General features: G+C 40.6%; 1 protein-coding gene across 1 annotated transcript; it reads left to right on the forward strand.

Annotated features, from left to right (window-relative positions):
• Positions 1-1,990: 1,990 nt before the first annotated feature.
• LOC142294740 (syncytin-1-like) lies at positions 1,991-8,634 on the forward strand. Its single transcript, XM_075337893.1, has 2 exons — positions 1,991-2,146; positions 6,331-8,634. The coding sequence occupies exon 2, from the start codon at positions 6,589-6,591 to the stop codon at positions 7,525-7,527; it is 939 nt and encodes a 312-aa protein (XP_075194008.1). The 5' UTR covers positions 1,991-2,146; positions 6,331-6,588; the 3' UTR covers positions 7,528-8,634.
• Positions 8,635-14,150: the final 5,516 nt, after the last annotated feature.

The following is a 14,150-nucleotide window of genomic DNA, read 5'->3' on the forward strand; positions in this document are numbered from 1 at the left end:
TAGAAAGGGACGCACGTATGCAGGAGTATCAGCAGAAGCTGTTACTCGATCTTAGATCGGCTTTTCCACCAAACAACCGTGCAGGTGCAGGGAGTGAATCTCCCAGTTGTAACTTGACAAACATGGGACGGTCTCGTCATCTTCAACAGTCTACCCGTACCAGTAGGACCGTATCTGGTGCTGGTAACAGCAATTTTATGGAATCTTTTCATAATTTTTTTAGACCGTCCTTTGCAAGGCCACCAGAGACAACAAGTCTGACACATAGTCAACGGCTGGAGAGGATGATACAGGAGTATCTCCAAATGAACATCGATGCCATGACTTTGCAAATGGAGCCTTGCTCCTTTTGGGCTTCAAATCTAGAAAAATGGCCAGAGCTATCCAGTTACGCCTTGGAGATTTTGTCGTGTCCAGCTGCCAGCGTTGTCTCTGAACGTGTCTTCAGTGCTGCTGGGTGTGTGCTGACAGATAAGCGCACGCGTCTGTCCAGTGACAATGTGGACAGACTGACGTTCATCAAAATGAACAAGTCATGGATCCAGAAGGAATTTACTACCCCTGTGTCATCCTGGGGAGAGTAAATGCTTGTGGATTTGGAATGTGCTTGATGCAAATCTAGCTGTGAAGTGTACAACTAGGGCACAAGTGCTGCCACTGAATGGGTGGGTGTGTGTGGGGCCCAATTTTTGGAAAAAAGGGAGACTCCGCTTGGAGTAACCCTTGCTTGCTGTGTTTTTTAAAAATGATCCAAGATGAACAGAGCTGGGGTCAGGAAAGACTTTGCTACCTACCCCGGAGTCATCCTGGGGACAGTTAAGTATGGCGTATTTTTTAATGTGCTTGATGCAAATCTAGCTGTGAAGTGTACAACTAGGGCACAAGTGCTGCCACTGAATGGGTGGGTGTGTGTGGGGCCCAATTTTTGGAAAAAAAGGGAGACCACGCTTGGAGTAACCCTTGCGGTGTTTTACATGATTTTAGAAGGGCGTGCCATGCCTATATCTGTGTGTCCTCCTCTTTTTCCTTGTCCAGCTGTTTTGTTTTCGCATGAGTATATGTCCTTGTCACTTTCCCATGTGTTTGTGTTGTGTTGTGAGTTGTTTGTCACCTTTTGGACACCTTTGAGGGTGTTTTCTAGGTGTTTTTATGTGTTTGTGATTGCCTGCCATTGTTTCTTATGCAGTTCGAGTTCGGTTCGTTGAACATTCGACGAGCTGAACTCGAACGGGACCTCCATTCGGCGAACCGACCTCGAGCCGAACCGGGACCGGTTCGCTCATCTCTAGTTAGGAATAAAGTTAAAACGGGAGTTAGGGTCAGGTCAGTGTTAGAGAAGCCATTTTGTCTTCTTTGTCTTCTCTTGTACTCCATATTGTCTGATCTTATATAAGAAAATGATGTAATCAATGTTCTATCGAATTCGCATAAACAACATCTGTATTTGCTATTGTGATAACTTGGTTTCCTGGAATATGTTCTCTTTCAAATATGCACTTTTCTTAGAATATACTGTCTGGCTCCCAAAATCTAACCAATTCTGTATCTTTTCCCAAAATATGTCTTATTGTTAAATGAGACTTGGCATAATACTTCTTATCACATCCCTTAAAACCTTTGTATCCTTTTGGCTCAATGCTATTCATTTCTATTATATTTATATCCATCTACTCCTCTGTTTCCTTGAGATCTGTGCTCCATCACATACCTTCCTGACATATCTCTCTGACATATTCTTGGAACCTAGTTTTGGACAGTTCTTTCTTTATCTCCCAGAAGTATAACAAAGATTAACCTTGACCTATGATATTTGGTATCCACCTAAAATTGTGCAATTATATCACATGTCTTATATTATGTAGCCAGCTAAGAAGGGTATAAAAAGCCCGAGTAACCAATAATAAACAGTGTTAGACTGATTTTTAACAGATTACAGATGTCTTGTCTTGGTTTGTTGAAGCGTCACACTCAGAACCGGCCGATCCCCCACAGCTACCTGAGAGGAAAGAGGCTCCGACTCTAACAATTTGGAGGCACCCAGCGAGCCATCCCAAAACTGGGACCAAGACTTTCCCCTTTCAGTCCTTCCAAAACTGAACACAGCAATCTTCCTCGCTTGAACAGAAAATACTAACATCAAACCTGGGTAAGTTGAGCTTTTTGATCTCAGAGTATTTTCTCTTCAAAAGGGGGTAGAAGGCACGAGTCAGTTTCGGGGGATATAAACAAGAAACTCGCAAATCCTCAGGTAGCCTTTATGTTTATTGTTTGTTTGTCTTGTCCTATATGCTGAAAACAAAGTTGTAGTTCTTGTAAGTAAAGCTGCTAAAAGTTTTTTTCTTTCTTCTTCTGTCTTCCCACTTTACCTATTTAACAATACTAACCTATTAACTAATATAATGCTTGGCTACTTCTTATGACCTTTTTCAATCTGATAATTGAGAGGGTTTTTTTTTAGGTGGTAAATAATATTCTATCACTTTCCCCTGTATTGTCAGAGACTTACAGGGCACAATGAGGGGGGAGAGAAGAGAGGGAGAGAAAAGACTGCAGCGTTGTGACCTTATGACCCACCCTCGCTGTACAGAGCTCATGGAATTGGAATGCCGTGTATTAACTGAGTTAGAAGTATGTCATTTGTTTCTAGATGGGCAGAAACAGAAGAAAGTTAAGGATTGTTTTTGTCTCAAATATATGCTCAGCTTGGTCTTGCAGAAGGAAATGGTGATGATGCATGGTTTATTTATCCACAGGCGTTGAAAAGCTTTTAATTCCTCTATAGTATATATTGATAACAGTTGTTTTGCATCTCTGATGCTTAGAGGTACAGTCCAAGCTGCATATGACTTGTGAACATTGTCTTTGCTCAGTAACATTGGTGAGGAAAGGTAAAGTTGTAATAAAGGATTTAGGAAAGTTGTTGAAGGGACTAAGAATGAGAGGTGATCCACTGGATTACACTCTCTGGGAGTCAGCCCTAGTAACGGGGCCAGAGGGATGGACTTGTGTGTGTGGAGAACAAAATCCTGATTGGCGCGAATATTGTGCTGCCTGTGGCAGACCAAGACCACGCAAACAAACAGGATCTCATGTCCCCAGCACAAGAACAGGGCATGGGATCAGAATCAATATTGAAGACAATGAGACGCACACCCTGTACCATGGGTGACGAGGAATAGAAGTGTCAGCATCAGATGATTCTGATGCATGAGGAATATATAGCTATTGCAATTGGAGTTGTGTTTGTTTGTGTGTCTTTACTTGCTTAGACAATGTTGTATTAGGATTCGAACAGAGCAGAAAGTAGAAGCTGGTTTGATTGCCTTGGAGGCGGGAGGTTCAGTATTGGCTGCTAGCAGGTAAATACTAAATTCGAAGGAAAGGGAATTAGTAGCTAGCCGAATAGTCAATCGCTAGAACTGCAAGACAAGGATCGCGACCTTTGAGCAGTTCAGCAGATAGTGTGATACGGTGACACAGGGATCGCTACCCTTGAACTAAAACACTATGGGAACCAGTCTTACCAGACATTCTACTAAGTCAAGCAAAATTGATCCAAGATTCAAGATGATTGATATAGTGAGAATGGAGAATGGGGAGAAGGCAGTAAAAAATAGTACAAAGATACTGAAAAAGGCAGGGATGCCTAAAACAGGTTGTTTAGATTTTTCACCGGTGGCGGCAGTTCAGCCGAGAGAATGACCAATTGATTCAGAAGCACGGATACCATGCTCAGGTGGCAGCATGGATCCGGACTTCCGAACGCCATCATCCCCTTATAAATGACCATGACGATGAGTATAGACTTAAGGTATTAGAGGAGAAATTTATTGATAAATTGTGTTCAGAAATGTTTCAAGGGCAAGATGAAAGTATAGACAAATATCATGCTCGATGTGTTTCCATTTTTACAGATCATGGTTATGACTTAAAGGACCCTAAAGAAATAATGCTCTTTAAGGGTATGTTTAAGGAGAGGTTAAGGGGGGGATCTTAGAAAAAAAAATAGTAAAAACATGTGTAGAATATTCATATGTACCTCTGGAACAATCACTGCACATGATAAGAGCTATAGAGGATCAGTCGATAAAAAGAAAACAAGAAGAAAAATGTATTTCACAAGAATATATTAAAAAAGGATTGTGTTTGGAATGTGAACAGATAGAGTACATGAAAAGGGACTGTCCTCAGAAGAGAAGGAAAAAAAAGAAAAAGAAAGAGGACAGACACATGTGGCAATGATAATTTTATGCATGCAGTCATTGTGTATAATTTGATGTTTGTTGTAATGATGTCTTTAATTCAGTTAGATGAAGAGAAACTGACCTTGATGAGCAATAAGAGGCTGTAAAAGGTACCTGTATGTGTATGTATTAGACAATATCCCCTGAGCAGAAAGAATGGAAGCCATCACAAAACAGGTAGAAAATTATCTAAAGGAAGGAATTATAAGGTTATGCAGAATTGAAACAATTGGTGAGTTGTGAATTGGGGAATGTCATTACTTCAGCGTCAGAGAAAATGCAGCCAACTATTTCATGTGCTGGCAGCTTGTAACAAAGACAAAACCCTATAAGCAGACTCTAAAAGCAAAAGAGGGGTTTGAGATGCTGAAGAGTGACATTCTCTGTGGATTCATAATTCTCTCTGCACCGGCACTGGAAGATCTCTCATTTTATTTGTTTTGTTATAAATTGGGAAAAAACACCATCTAGTGGGTCATATATCCGAGTGGTGGTTGCCTGTGCAAAGAAAGCATGTTAATGTTAATTTGGTAACTCACCTTAGAAATTATTACTTCAAGTACTGACAAAATATTTATCAATGAACTGACTAGCAAGGTGTAAGGTAGCTCTACTCATAGTATTCAATCCAGCTACTTTGTTATTCGACACAGATGATAAATGAAGTTTAGAGACAATTGTTTTGAACAGATGGAGAACACTGTATATTTGTCCACTCAATGGTGGATAAATATACAAACAAGATGGAGAACACTGTATATTTGTCCACTCAATGGTGGATAAATATACAAACAGGGGCAGAAAGGAGGTTATCTATTATATACTCTAGTAGTATAGTAGCGCTTCCCTTGTAATAGTCACTATGAAACATGTCTGTTAACTAGAATATGAAAATATAGTTGTTTTGTTCAGTATTTTTGACCATATAAAGTAAAAATACAGAAGACCAATTAACTGTTCGGAGATAATGTTATAAGAATGATATGATGACATATTTTTAGTTTTGTTCTTACAGATGATTGGTCACTTCTGCACTGGAAATGCTACGGTTTACACAGCACGAGATAATTAAAATTTAAACCACTCCCTCCTTACCTATATTGGTACAGAGGGCAGTGATGATGTGGCCCTCTCTGAATGGGAAGAACAGAACTGGGTAAGATAGTTAAAAATGTAAGCGATAGATCTTTTCTGAATGTCAACTGAAATGAAAAACTGTAGAATACGTACAAGCCCGGATGAAGGTTCTCCTGTTGTTGCTCTCCTGTTGTTAAATAAGCCAGGTAAAATGAAGATAAAGTCTAGACCTGAGCTGACAGTGATGGAGCCAAAGAAATGCTTGCACAGGTGCAGTTAACAAAGAAACAATAACCGGTTCTAGAGTTGAGAGTTTTCCATCTTTCCCTGTACAGACCACCTTGGTGGCTCCTGTCACGTCCGTGACATCTGCCACTCCTTGTGTTCTTAAATCCCTACAGGTACAAGAAATTCAACGAGGAGTGGAGTTAGAGACGCAGGAAGCCCAGCTGACTGAGGTCTGTGGATACAGGGCGGTAATATTTCTCTGCCAAAAGCTCTCTTCTTATTGATGGTCCCGGTAACCAATAGATTAATAAGGAATTCTCTGTGAAAAACAGATATCAGTGTGTGTCTTAAGAGACAAGGTATGGGTGACACCAGAATTTAGTCCAGATTTACCCAGACTTGTAAGATACATGCCCAAAATAATGTAAGAATGAAAACTGTATAGTCTCATAGAAATATACCCTGCATTGGCTCTTCCCATCTCAGAGACCACAGATAGATTATAGCGATATACCATGAGCAGGTGTTATGCAAGTTTGTGCGTGTTCTGTAAATTTCTTTCCAGATTTGGTCAGAGGCAATCCAGTGCAGAAAATGATACGATATTGCTAGAAAAGCACATGATAGAAATTGTATATAAAAAATATTTATAAAAGATAAAAGGTACAAAGTGCAATTTTTGTTCTCAGATCCAGCAGGATACAGTAATCAGACGTGCAATTTTTGTTATATAAATGATTGATTAAACATGTAATACCATGTAATAAACAGTTGGTTTCAGTTTCATTCCAGATCCTTCCAATCTGGCACACATTCTCTGAAATCTGGGGGACTGGGTGACAATCTGGAGACATGTGAGGGAAAGCTTGGATCTACACCAAGTCCAACTTAGTACACCAACCTCAGTAAAAGTCCATGCATCCCACTGCAAGAGGGTTCACAAAGACTAAGGAAATGGCATTAGGGAAGTATTGTGTACTGCTTCTCTTTTTATATTTTGTTTGACACTGATACTTGTGCAAACCGCAGAGGAATACACATGAATGAGGAAATTGAAGAAGGGCAATTGGGTGATGGAGCAGCAGAAATGTCAATAGCCATTGACAAGGAACCATACTGTATGCCTTTTCAATTTTATAGAACAGTTACCACTGACTTAGAAGATTCTTGGTGTTTGTATGATGAGACTTTGCGATTTGTATCAGTGGTAATGGCACTACTAAATGAGTATCAGTTTGAACTTCCAAAAGGTATTTACATTGTTTGTGGGGAAAAGGCTTATAGATGGATCCCTAAGGGGGCAGAAGGAACTTGTACATTGGCGAGATTAGAACCTGCAACCTGGGTATGGAATGAGGAAGATTTCCCATATAAAAATATTCCTCAACATATGCTTGCAAAACGTGATACTGACACAAATTTTGATAAACAGACACAGAAACATTTGTTCAGTACTCCATGGTATGCCCAAGCGGGAATGGTATTAACAGGTCCATTGGGAGTAATGTTGGGAACAATGAGAAATGCCCAAATGATTCAAGAACTAGGAGATATTTTTGATAACGTGACTGATCTATTATTTGATGCAATAAATATAGAATCAGCCTACACAAAACAGCTCATTATCATTACCAATCAACACTCGATGGTACTTGATTATCTCACTGCTTCTAGTGGAGGCTTCTGTCAGGTGGTGGGACCTTCATGTTGTCACTTCATAAACCCTGAAGGACTGATGCAGGTTACACATGACATAAACCAAGCAGAGAGATTGAAAAAGGGATTTAAGGAGGCCAATGCACTAGGTGAATTGTCCTTCATGGCTCTCATGGTTAAACCCACTGAATTTATTCAAAGGTGTGGGTGGATGGATCACTGGGATAATACATTATGTGATTCAAGGAGCATTTATAATATTGGTAATTGCAGTGCTAATAAAGTTATTTGTAATGCTTGTGAAGAAAATTCTAGGAGCTAATTGTAACTGTTTTTCAGGAAAATACAAACTCAAAAAGGGAAAGGTTGTCGATACTGAATCCCTCCAAACCCAAGTAATGATGACCATAACGACCACAAAGAGATGCAGATGCATAATATGCCACAGGGAGACCTTGGTGGACTTGACAGACTGTACCTACTGTGGAAGTCCTGTGAAATTGATTGACCAAAAGATGCAAGAAAATCAACAAAAAGAGAACTTTAATACTGTGTAAAAACACCATAAAGTGTGTGATATATAAACACACTACACCGATTACACAAACATATATCACATTTATATAATGAATAAACTGGTAATACATATATACAATATTATACTACATATAGCCATGAATATATTCCCCTCTAGGATCAGTGGATAGGATGGGTATAGGGAAAACGTAGGCCGATCCCACAGAGCACGTTTGAATGGCAGGACCCCATGATGCGCGTAGGGAAAGCCTTGTGTATTGTGAAGTAGGACAAGCCTTTGCGGTCTACCCCATAGGAAGGGACAGCTAAGATAGAACATAATCAAAAGAGGGGAATTGTTAGAGAAGCCATTTTGTCTTCTTTGTCTTCTCTTGTACACCATATTGTCTGATCTTATATAAGAAAATGATGTAATCAATGTTCTATCGAAGTCGCATAAACAACATCTGTATTTGCTATTGTGATAACTTGGTTTCCTGGAATATGTTCACTTTCAAATATGCACTTTTCTTAGAATATACTGTCTGGCTCCCAAAATCTGACTAATTCTGTATCTTTTCCCAAAATATGTCTTATTGTTAAATGAGACTTGGCATAATACTTCTTATCACATCCCTTAAAACCTTTGTATCCTTTTGGCTCAATGCTATTCATTTCTATTATAATTATATCCATCTACTCCTCTGTATCCTTGAAATCTGTACTCCATCACATACCTTCCTGACATATCTCTCTGACATATTCTTGGAACCTAGTTTTGGACAGTTCTTTGTTTATCTCCCAGAAGTAAAACAAAGATTAACCTTGACCTATGATATTTAGTATCCAACTAAAATTGTGCAATTATATCACATGTCTCATATTATGTAACCAGCTAAGAAGGGTATAAAAAGCCGAGTAACCAATAATAAACAATGTTAGACTGATTTTTAACAGATTACAGACGTCTTGTCTTGGTTTGTTGAAGCGTCACACTCAGAACCGGCCGATCCCCCACAGCTACCTGAGAGGAAAGAGGCTCCGACTCTAACACCAGGAGCTAGAAATAGAGTTAGTCCAGCAGTTAAAGTTAGGTTATCCCAGAATTTAAGGTTTAGGTTTGGGTTAGGACAGAGTTGAGGATTAGGGATGAGTCCTGGTTTAAGGCTAGGGTTAGGGTTAGACCATGGGTTAGGAATAGAGTAAAAACAGGAGTTAGTTTAAAACTAGGGGATAGAAATTGGGTTATTCCAGCAGTTTAACCTAGGTTAATCCAGAATTTAAAGTTTAGATTAAGCAAGAGATGAGGATTAGAGTTGGGTCCTGGGTTAAGGCTAGGGTTAGGGTTAGACCATGGGTTAGGAATACAGTTAAAACAGGAGTTAGGGTCAGACCAGGAGATAGAAATAGGGTTAGTCCAGCAGTTAAAGTTGGGTTATCAAAGAATTTAAGGTTTAGGTTTGGGTTATGCCAGAGGTGAGGATTAGGGATGAGTCCTCTGTTAAGGCTAGGGTTAGGGTTAGACCATGGGTTAGGAATAGAGTTAAAACAGGAGTTAGGGTCAGACCAGAAGCTAGAAATATGGTTAGTCTAGCAGTTAAAGATAGGGTATTCCAGTATTTAAGGTTTAGGTTAAGTCAGAGATGATGATTAGGGTTGGGTCGTGGGTTAAGGTTAGGGTTAGGGTTAGACCGTGGGTTAGGAATAGAGTTAAAACAGGAGTTAGGGTCAGACCACGAGCTAGAAATAAGGTTAGTCCAGCAGTTAAAGTCAGGTTATCCCAGAATTTAAGGTTTAGGTTTGGGTTAGGTCAAAGGTAAAGATTAGGGTTGAGTCCTGGGTTAGGGCTAGGGTTAGGGTTAGATTATGGGTTAGGAATAGAGTAAAAACAGGAGTTAGTTTAAAACTAGGGGATAGAAATTGGGTTAGTCCAGCAGTTTAACATAGGTTAAGCCAGAATTTAAGGTTTAGGTTAAGCCAGAGGTGAGGATTAGAGTTGGGTCCTGAGTTAAGGCTATCGTTAGGGTTAGACCATGGGTTAGGATTAGAGTTAAAACAGGAGTTAGGGTTAGACCAGGAGCTATAAATAGAGTTATTTCAGCAGTTAAAGATAGGTTATTCCAGTATTTAAGGTTTAGGTTAAGTCAGAGGTGAGGATTAGGGTTGGGTCCTGGGTTAAGGCTAGGGTTAGGGTTAGACCATGGGTTAGGAATAGAGGAAAAACAGACGATAGTTTAAAACTAGAGGCTAAAAATAGGGTTAGTCCAGCAGTTTAACATAGGTTAAGCCAGAATTTAAGGTTTAGGTTAAGCCAGATGTGAGGATTAGGGTTGAGTCCTGGGTTAAGGCTAGGGTTAGGGTTAGGCCATGGGTTAGTAATAAAGTTAAAACAGGAGTTAGGGTCAGACCACAAGCTAGAAATAGGGTTATTCCAGCAGTTAAAGGTATGTTATCCCAGAATTTAAGGTTAAGGTTTGGGTTAGGCCAGAGGTGAGGATTAGGGTTGAGTCCTGGGTTAAGGTTAGGGTTAGGGTTAGACCATGGGTTAGGAATAGAGTTGAAACAGGAGTTAGGGTCAGACCAGGAGCTAGAAATAGGGTTAGTCCAGCAGTTAAAGTTAGGTTATTCCAGTATTTAAGGTTTAAGTTAAGTCAGAGGTGAGGATTAGGGTTGGGTCCTGGGTTGAGGCTAGGGTTAGGGTTAGACCATGGGTTAGGAATAGAGTTGAAACAGGAGTTAGCGTCAGACCAGGAGCTAGAAATAGGGTTAGTCCAGCAGTTAAAGTTAGGTTATTCCAGTATTTAAGGTTTAGGTTAAGTCAGAGGTGATGATTAGGGTTGGGTCGTGGGTTAAGGATAGGGTTACTGTTAGACCGTGGGTTAGGAATAGAGTTAAAACAGGAGTTGGGGTCAGACCAGAAGCTAGATATAGGGTTAGTCCAGTAGTTAAACCTAGGTTAAACCAGAATTTAAGGTTTAGGTTAAGCCAGTGGTGAGGATTAGGGTTGGGTCTTCGGTTATGTCTAGGGTTATGGTTAGAACATGGGTTAATAATAGAGTTAAAACAGGAGTTGGGGTCAGACCATGAGCTAGAAATAAGGTTAGTCCAGCAGTTAAATTTAGGTTATCCCAAAATTTAAGGTTTAGGTTTGGGTTAGGCCAGAGGTGAGGATTAGGGTTGAGTCCTGGGTTAAGGCTAGAGTTAGGGTTAGACCATGGGTTAGGAATAGAGTTGAGCGCGGTTCGCGGTTCGAGGTTCTCCAGTTCGCGGCTCTTGTGATTTTGGGGGCTGTTCTAGATCGAACTAGAACTCAAGCTTTTTGCTAAAGCTCGACAGTTCTAGATACGTTCGAGAACGGTTCTTGCAGCAATAAGACAAGCTAACTATTAGCTGGCTTTCCGCTGTAATAGTGTGAGTCACTCTGTGACTCACACTATTATGAAATTTCAGTGTATAGTGTGCGGGAACAGCGCATTCAGATCACTGCGGTTTGGATAATGGCGATCGCCATTTTTTTTTTTTCCTTGTCTTCCTTTCCTAAGCGCGCGCGTGTAGTGGGGCGGGCCAGCATGTCAGCCAATCCCAGACACACACACAGCTAAGTGGACTTTTAGCCAGAGAAGCAACGGCATGTGTGATAGGATGTCCATGTCACATGTCCATGCATTATAAAAACGGACATTTTCCTCCAGCACGCCATTATCTGCCTTCTGCGTCTTGGTGTCAGTCACCGCTGGCGTAGCTCCTGTCTCCGATACTGCTGTGTACGCTCTATACACAGCGCTTTACAGAATAGGGATAGAAGTTTCTATCAGTCCTTTTAAGGGCTAATACCGGCAGGGTCAGAGCCATAGGTGACAGTCAGGTCCGTGAAAACAGATTTTAACAACTACACAAGATGACAGCGTCTGCGTAGCTAAGGTGAGGGATTTCCTCACTGCATTTCCCCATTAGGAGGGATAGAAAGGGAGGCTTCCTTTCCTCTACCCAGACCCACAACCCTGCCACTGTACCCTCCTGCCCTTTGCACACTCAAGCTCATTGTTACTAAGCCATTATACTAGCAAACACTGAGTAAACTTAGTGGCATCCTAAAAGTGGCTGTTGGACTTCCATTAGTGTCCCACTGGTGCAAATCTATGTACAGCACCTCTGCATTGCACACTCAAACTCATTGTTACTAAGCTATTATACTAGCAAACACTGAGTAAACTTAGTGGCATCCTAAAAGTGTCTGTTGGACTTCCATTAGTGTCCCACTGATGCAAACCTATGTGCAGCACCTCTGCATTGCACACTCAAACTCAGTGTTACTAAGCCATTATAATAGCAAAAACTGCTGCAACTTAGCGCCATCAAAAAAGTGGCTGTTGTACTCTATTTGTGCCCCACAGCTGCAAGGCTATTTACAGCACATCTGCATTTAACCCTCCTGCTCTGTTTTTAAAAGCTATAATAATAATAGCAAAAAATGCTGCAACTTAGTGGCATCCTAAAAGTGGCTGTTGGACTTCCATTAGTGTCCAACTGGTGCAAAGCTATTTGCAGCACCACTGCATTACACCGTCCTGCTCTGTCTTTAATAAGCTATAATAATAACAAAAAAGTGCTGCCATTTAGTGGCATACAAAATGTGGCTGTTGTACTCCATTTGTGCCCCACAGGTGCCAAGCTATTTAGAGCACCTCTGCATTACACCCTCCTGCTCTGTTTTTAAAAGCTATAATAATAACAAAAAATGCTGCAACTTAGTGGCATACAAAAAGTGGCTGTTGTACTCCATTTGTGACCCACAGGTGTCAAGCTATTTACAGCACCTCTGCATGACACCCTCCTGCTCTGTTTTTAAAAGCTATATTAATAGCAAAAATGCTGCAACTTACTGGCATACAAAAAGTGGCTGCTGGACTTCCATTAGTGTCCCACTGGGGCAAAGTTATTTTCAGCACCACTGCATTACACCCTCCTGCTCTGTTTTTAATAAGCTATAATAATAACAAAAAATGCTGCCATTTGGTGGCATCCTAAAAGTGGCTGTTGGACTTCCATTAGTGTCCCACTGGGGCAAAGTTATTTTCAGCACCACTGCATTACACCCTCCTGCTCTGTTTTTAATAAGCTATAATAATAACAAAAAATGCTGCCATTTGGTGGCATCCAAAAAGTGGCTGTTGTACTCCATTTGTGCCCCACAGGTGCCAAGCTATTTACAGCACCTCTGCATTACTTAGAGTAATGTGTTTTTAAAATGCTATATTAATAGCAAAAAATGCTGCCATTTAGTGGCATACAAAAAGAGGCTGTTGTACTCCATTTGTGCCCCACTGGTGCCAAGCTATTTACAACACCTCTGCATTACACCCTCCTGCTCTGTTTTTAAAAGCTATAAAAACAAAAAATGATGCAACTTAGTGGCATTTAAAAACTGGCTGTTGTTCTCCATTTGTGCCCCACCGGTGCCAAGCACACCCTCCTGCTCTGTTTTTACAAGCTATAATAATAGCAAAAAAATGCTGCAACTTAGTGGCATACAAAAAGTGGCTGTTGGACTTCCAATAGTGTCCTACTGGTGCAAAGCTACTTGCAGCACCTCTGCATTACACCCTTCTGCTCTGTTTTTAATAAGCTATAATAATATCAAAAAATGCTGCCATTTAGTGGCATCCTAAAAGTGGCTGTTGGACTTCCAATAGTGTCCTACTGGTGCCAAGCTATTTGCAGCACCTCTGCATTACACCCTTCTGCTCTGTTTTTAATAAGCTATAATAATATAAAAAAATGCTGCCATTTAGTGGCATTCTAAAAGTGGCTGTTGGACTTCCATTAGTGTCCCACTGGTGCAAAACTATTTGCAGCACCACTGCATTACACCCTCCTGCTCTGTTTTTAAAAGCTATAATAATAGCAAAAAATGCTGCAACTTAGTGGCATAAAAAAAGTGGCTGTTGTACTCTATTTGTGCCCCACAGGTTCCAAGCTATTTACAGCACCTCTGCATTACACCCTCCTGCTCTGTTTTTAGAAGCTATAATAATAACAAAAAATGCTGCAACTTAATGGCATACAAAAAGTGGCTGTTGTACTCCATTTGTGCCCCACAGCTGCCAAGCTATTTACAGCACCTCTTTATTACACCCTCCTGCTCTGTTTTTAAAAGCTATAATAATAGCAAAAAATGCTGCAACTTAGTGGCATACAAAAAGTGGCTGTTGTACTCCATTTGTGCCCCACAGGTGCCAAGCACACCCTCCTGCTCTGTTTTTAAAAGCTATAATAATAACAAAAAATGCTGCAACTTAGTGGCATACAAAAAGTGGCTGTTGGACTTCCATTAGCATCCCACTGGTGCAAAGCTACTTGCAGCACCTCTGCATTACACCCTCCAGCTCTGTTTTTAATAAGCTATAATAATAGCAAAAAATGCTGCCA

Source organism: Anomaloglossus baeobatrachus, chromosome 1, assembly GCF_048569485.1.
Source record: "Anomaloglossus baeobatrachus isolate aAnoBae1 chromosome 1, aAnoBae1.hap1, whole genome shotgun sequence".
NCBI lineage: Eukaryota > Metazoa > Chordata > Amphibia > Anura > Aromobatidae > Anomaloglossus > Anomaloglossus baeobatrachus.

Bases quoted from the DNA above. Each gene is read 5' to 3' on its own strand.
- LOC142294740 (XM_075337893.1), top strand. From the start codon at position 6,589: ATGAATGAGGAAATTGAAGAAGGGCAATTGGGTGATGGAGCAGCAGAA.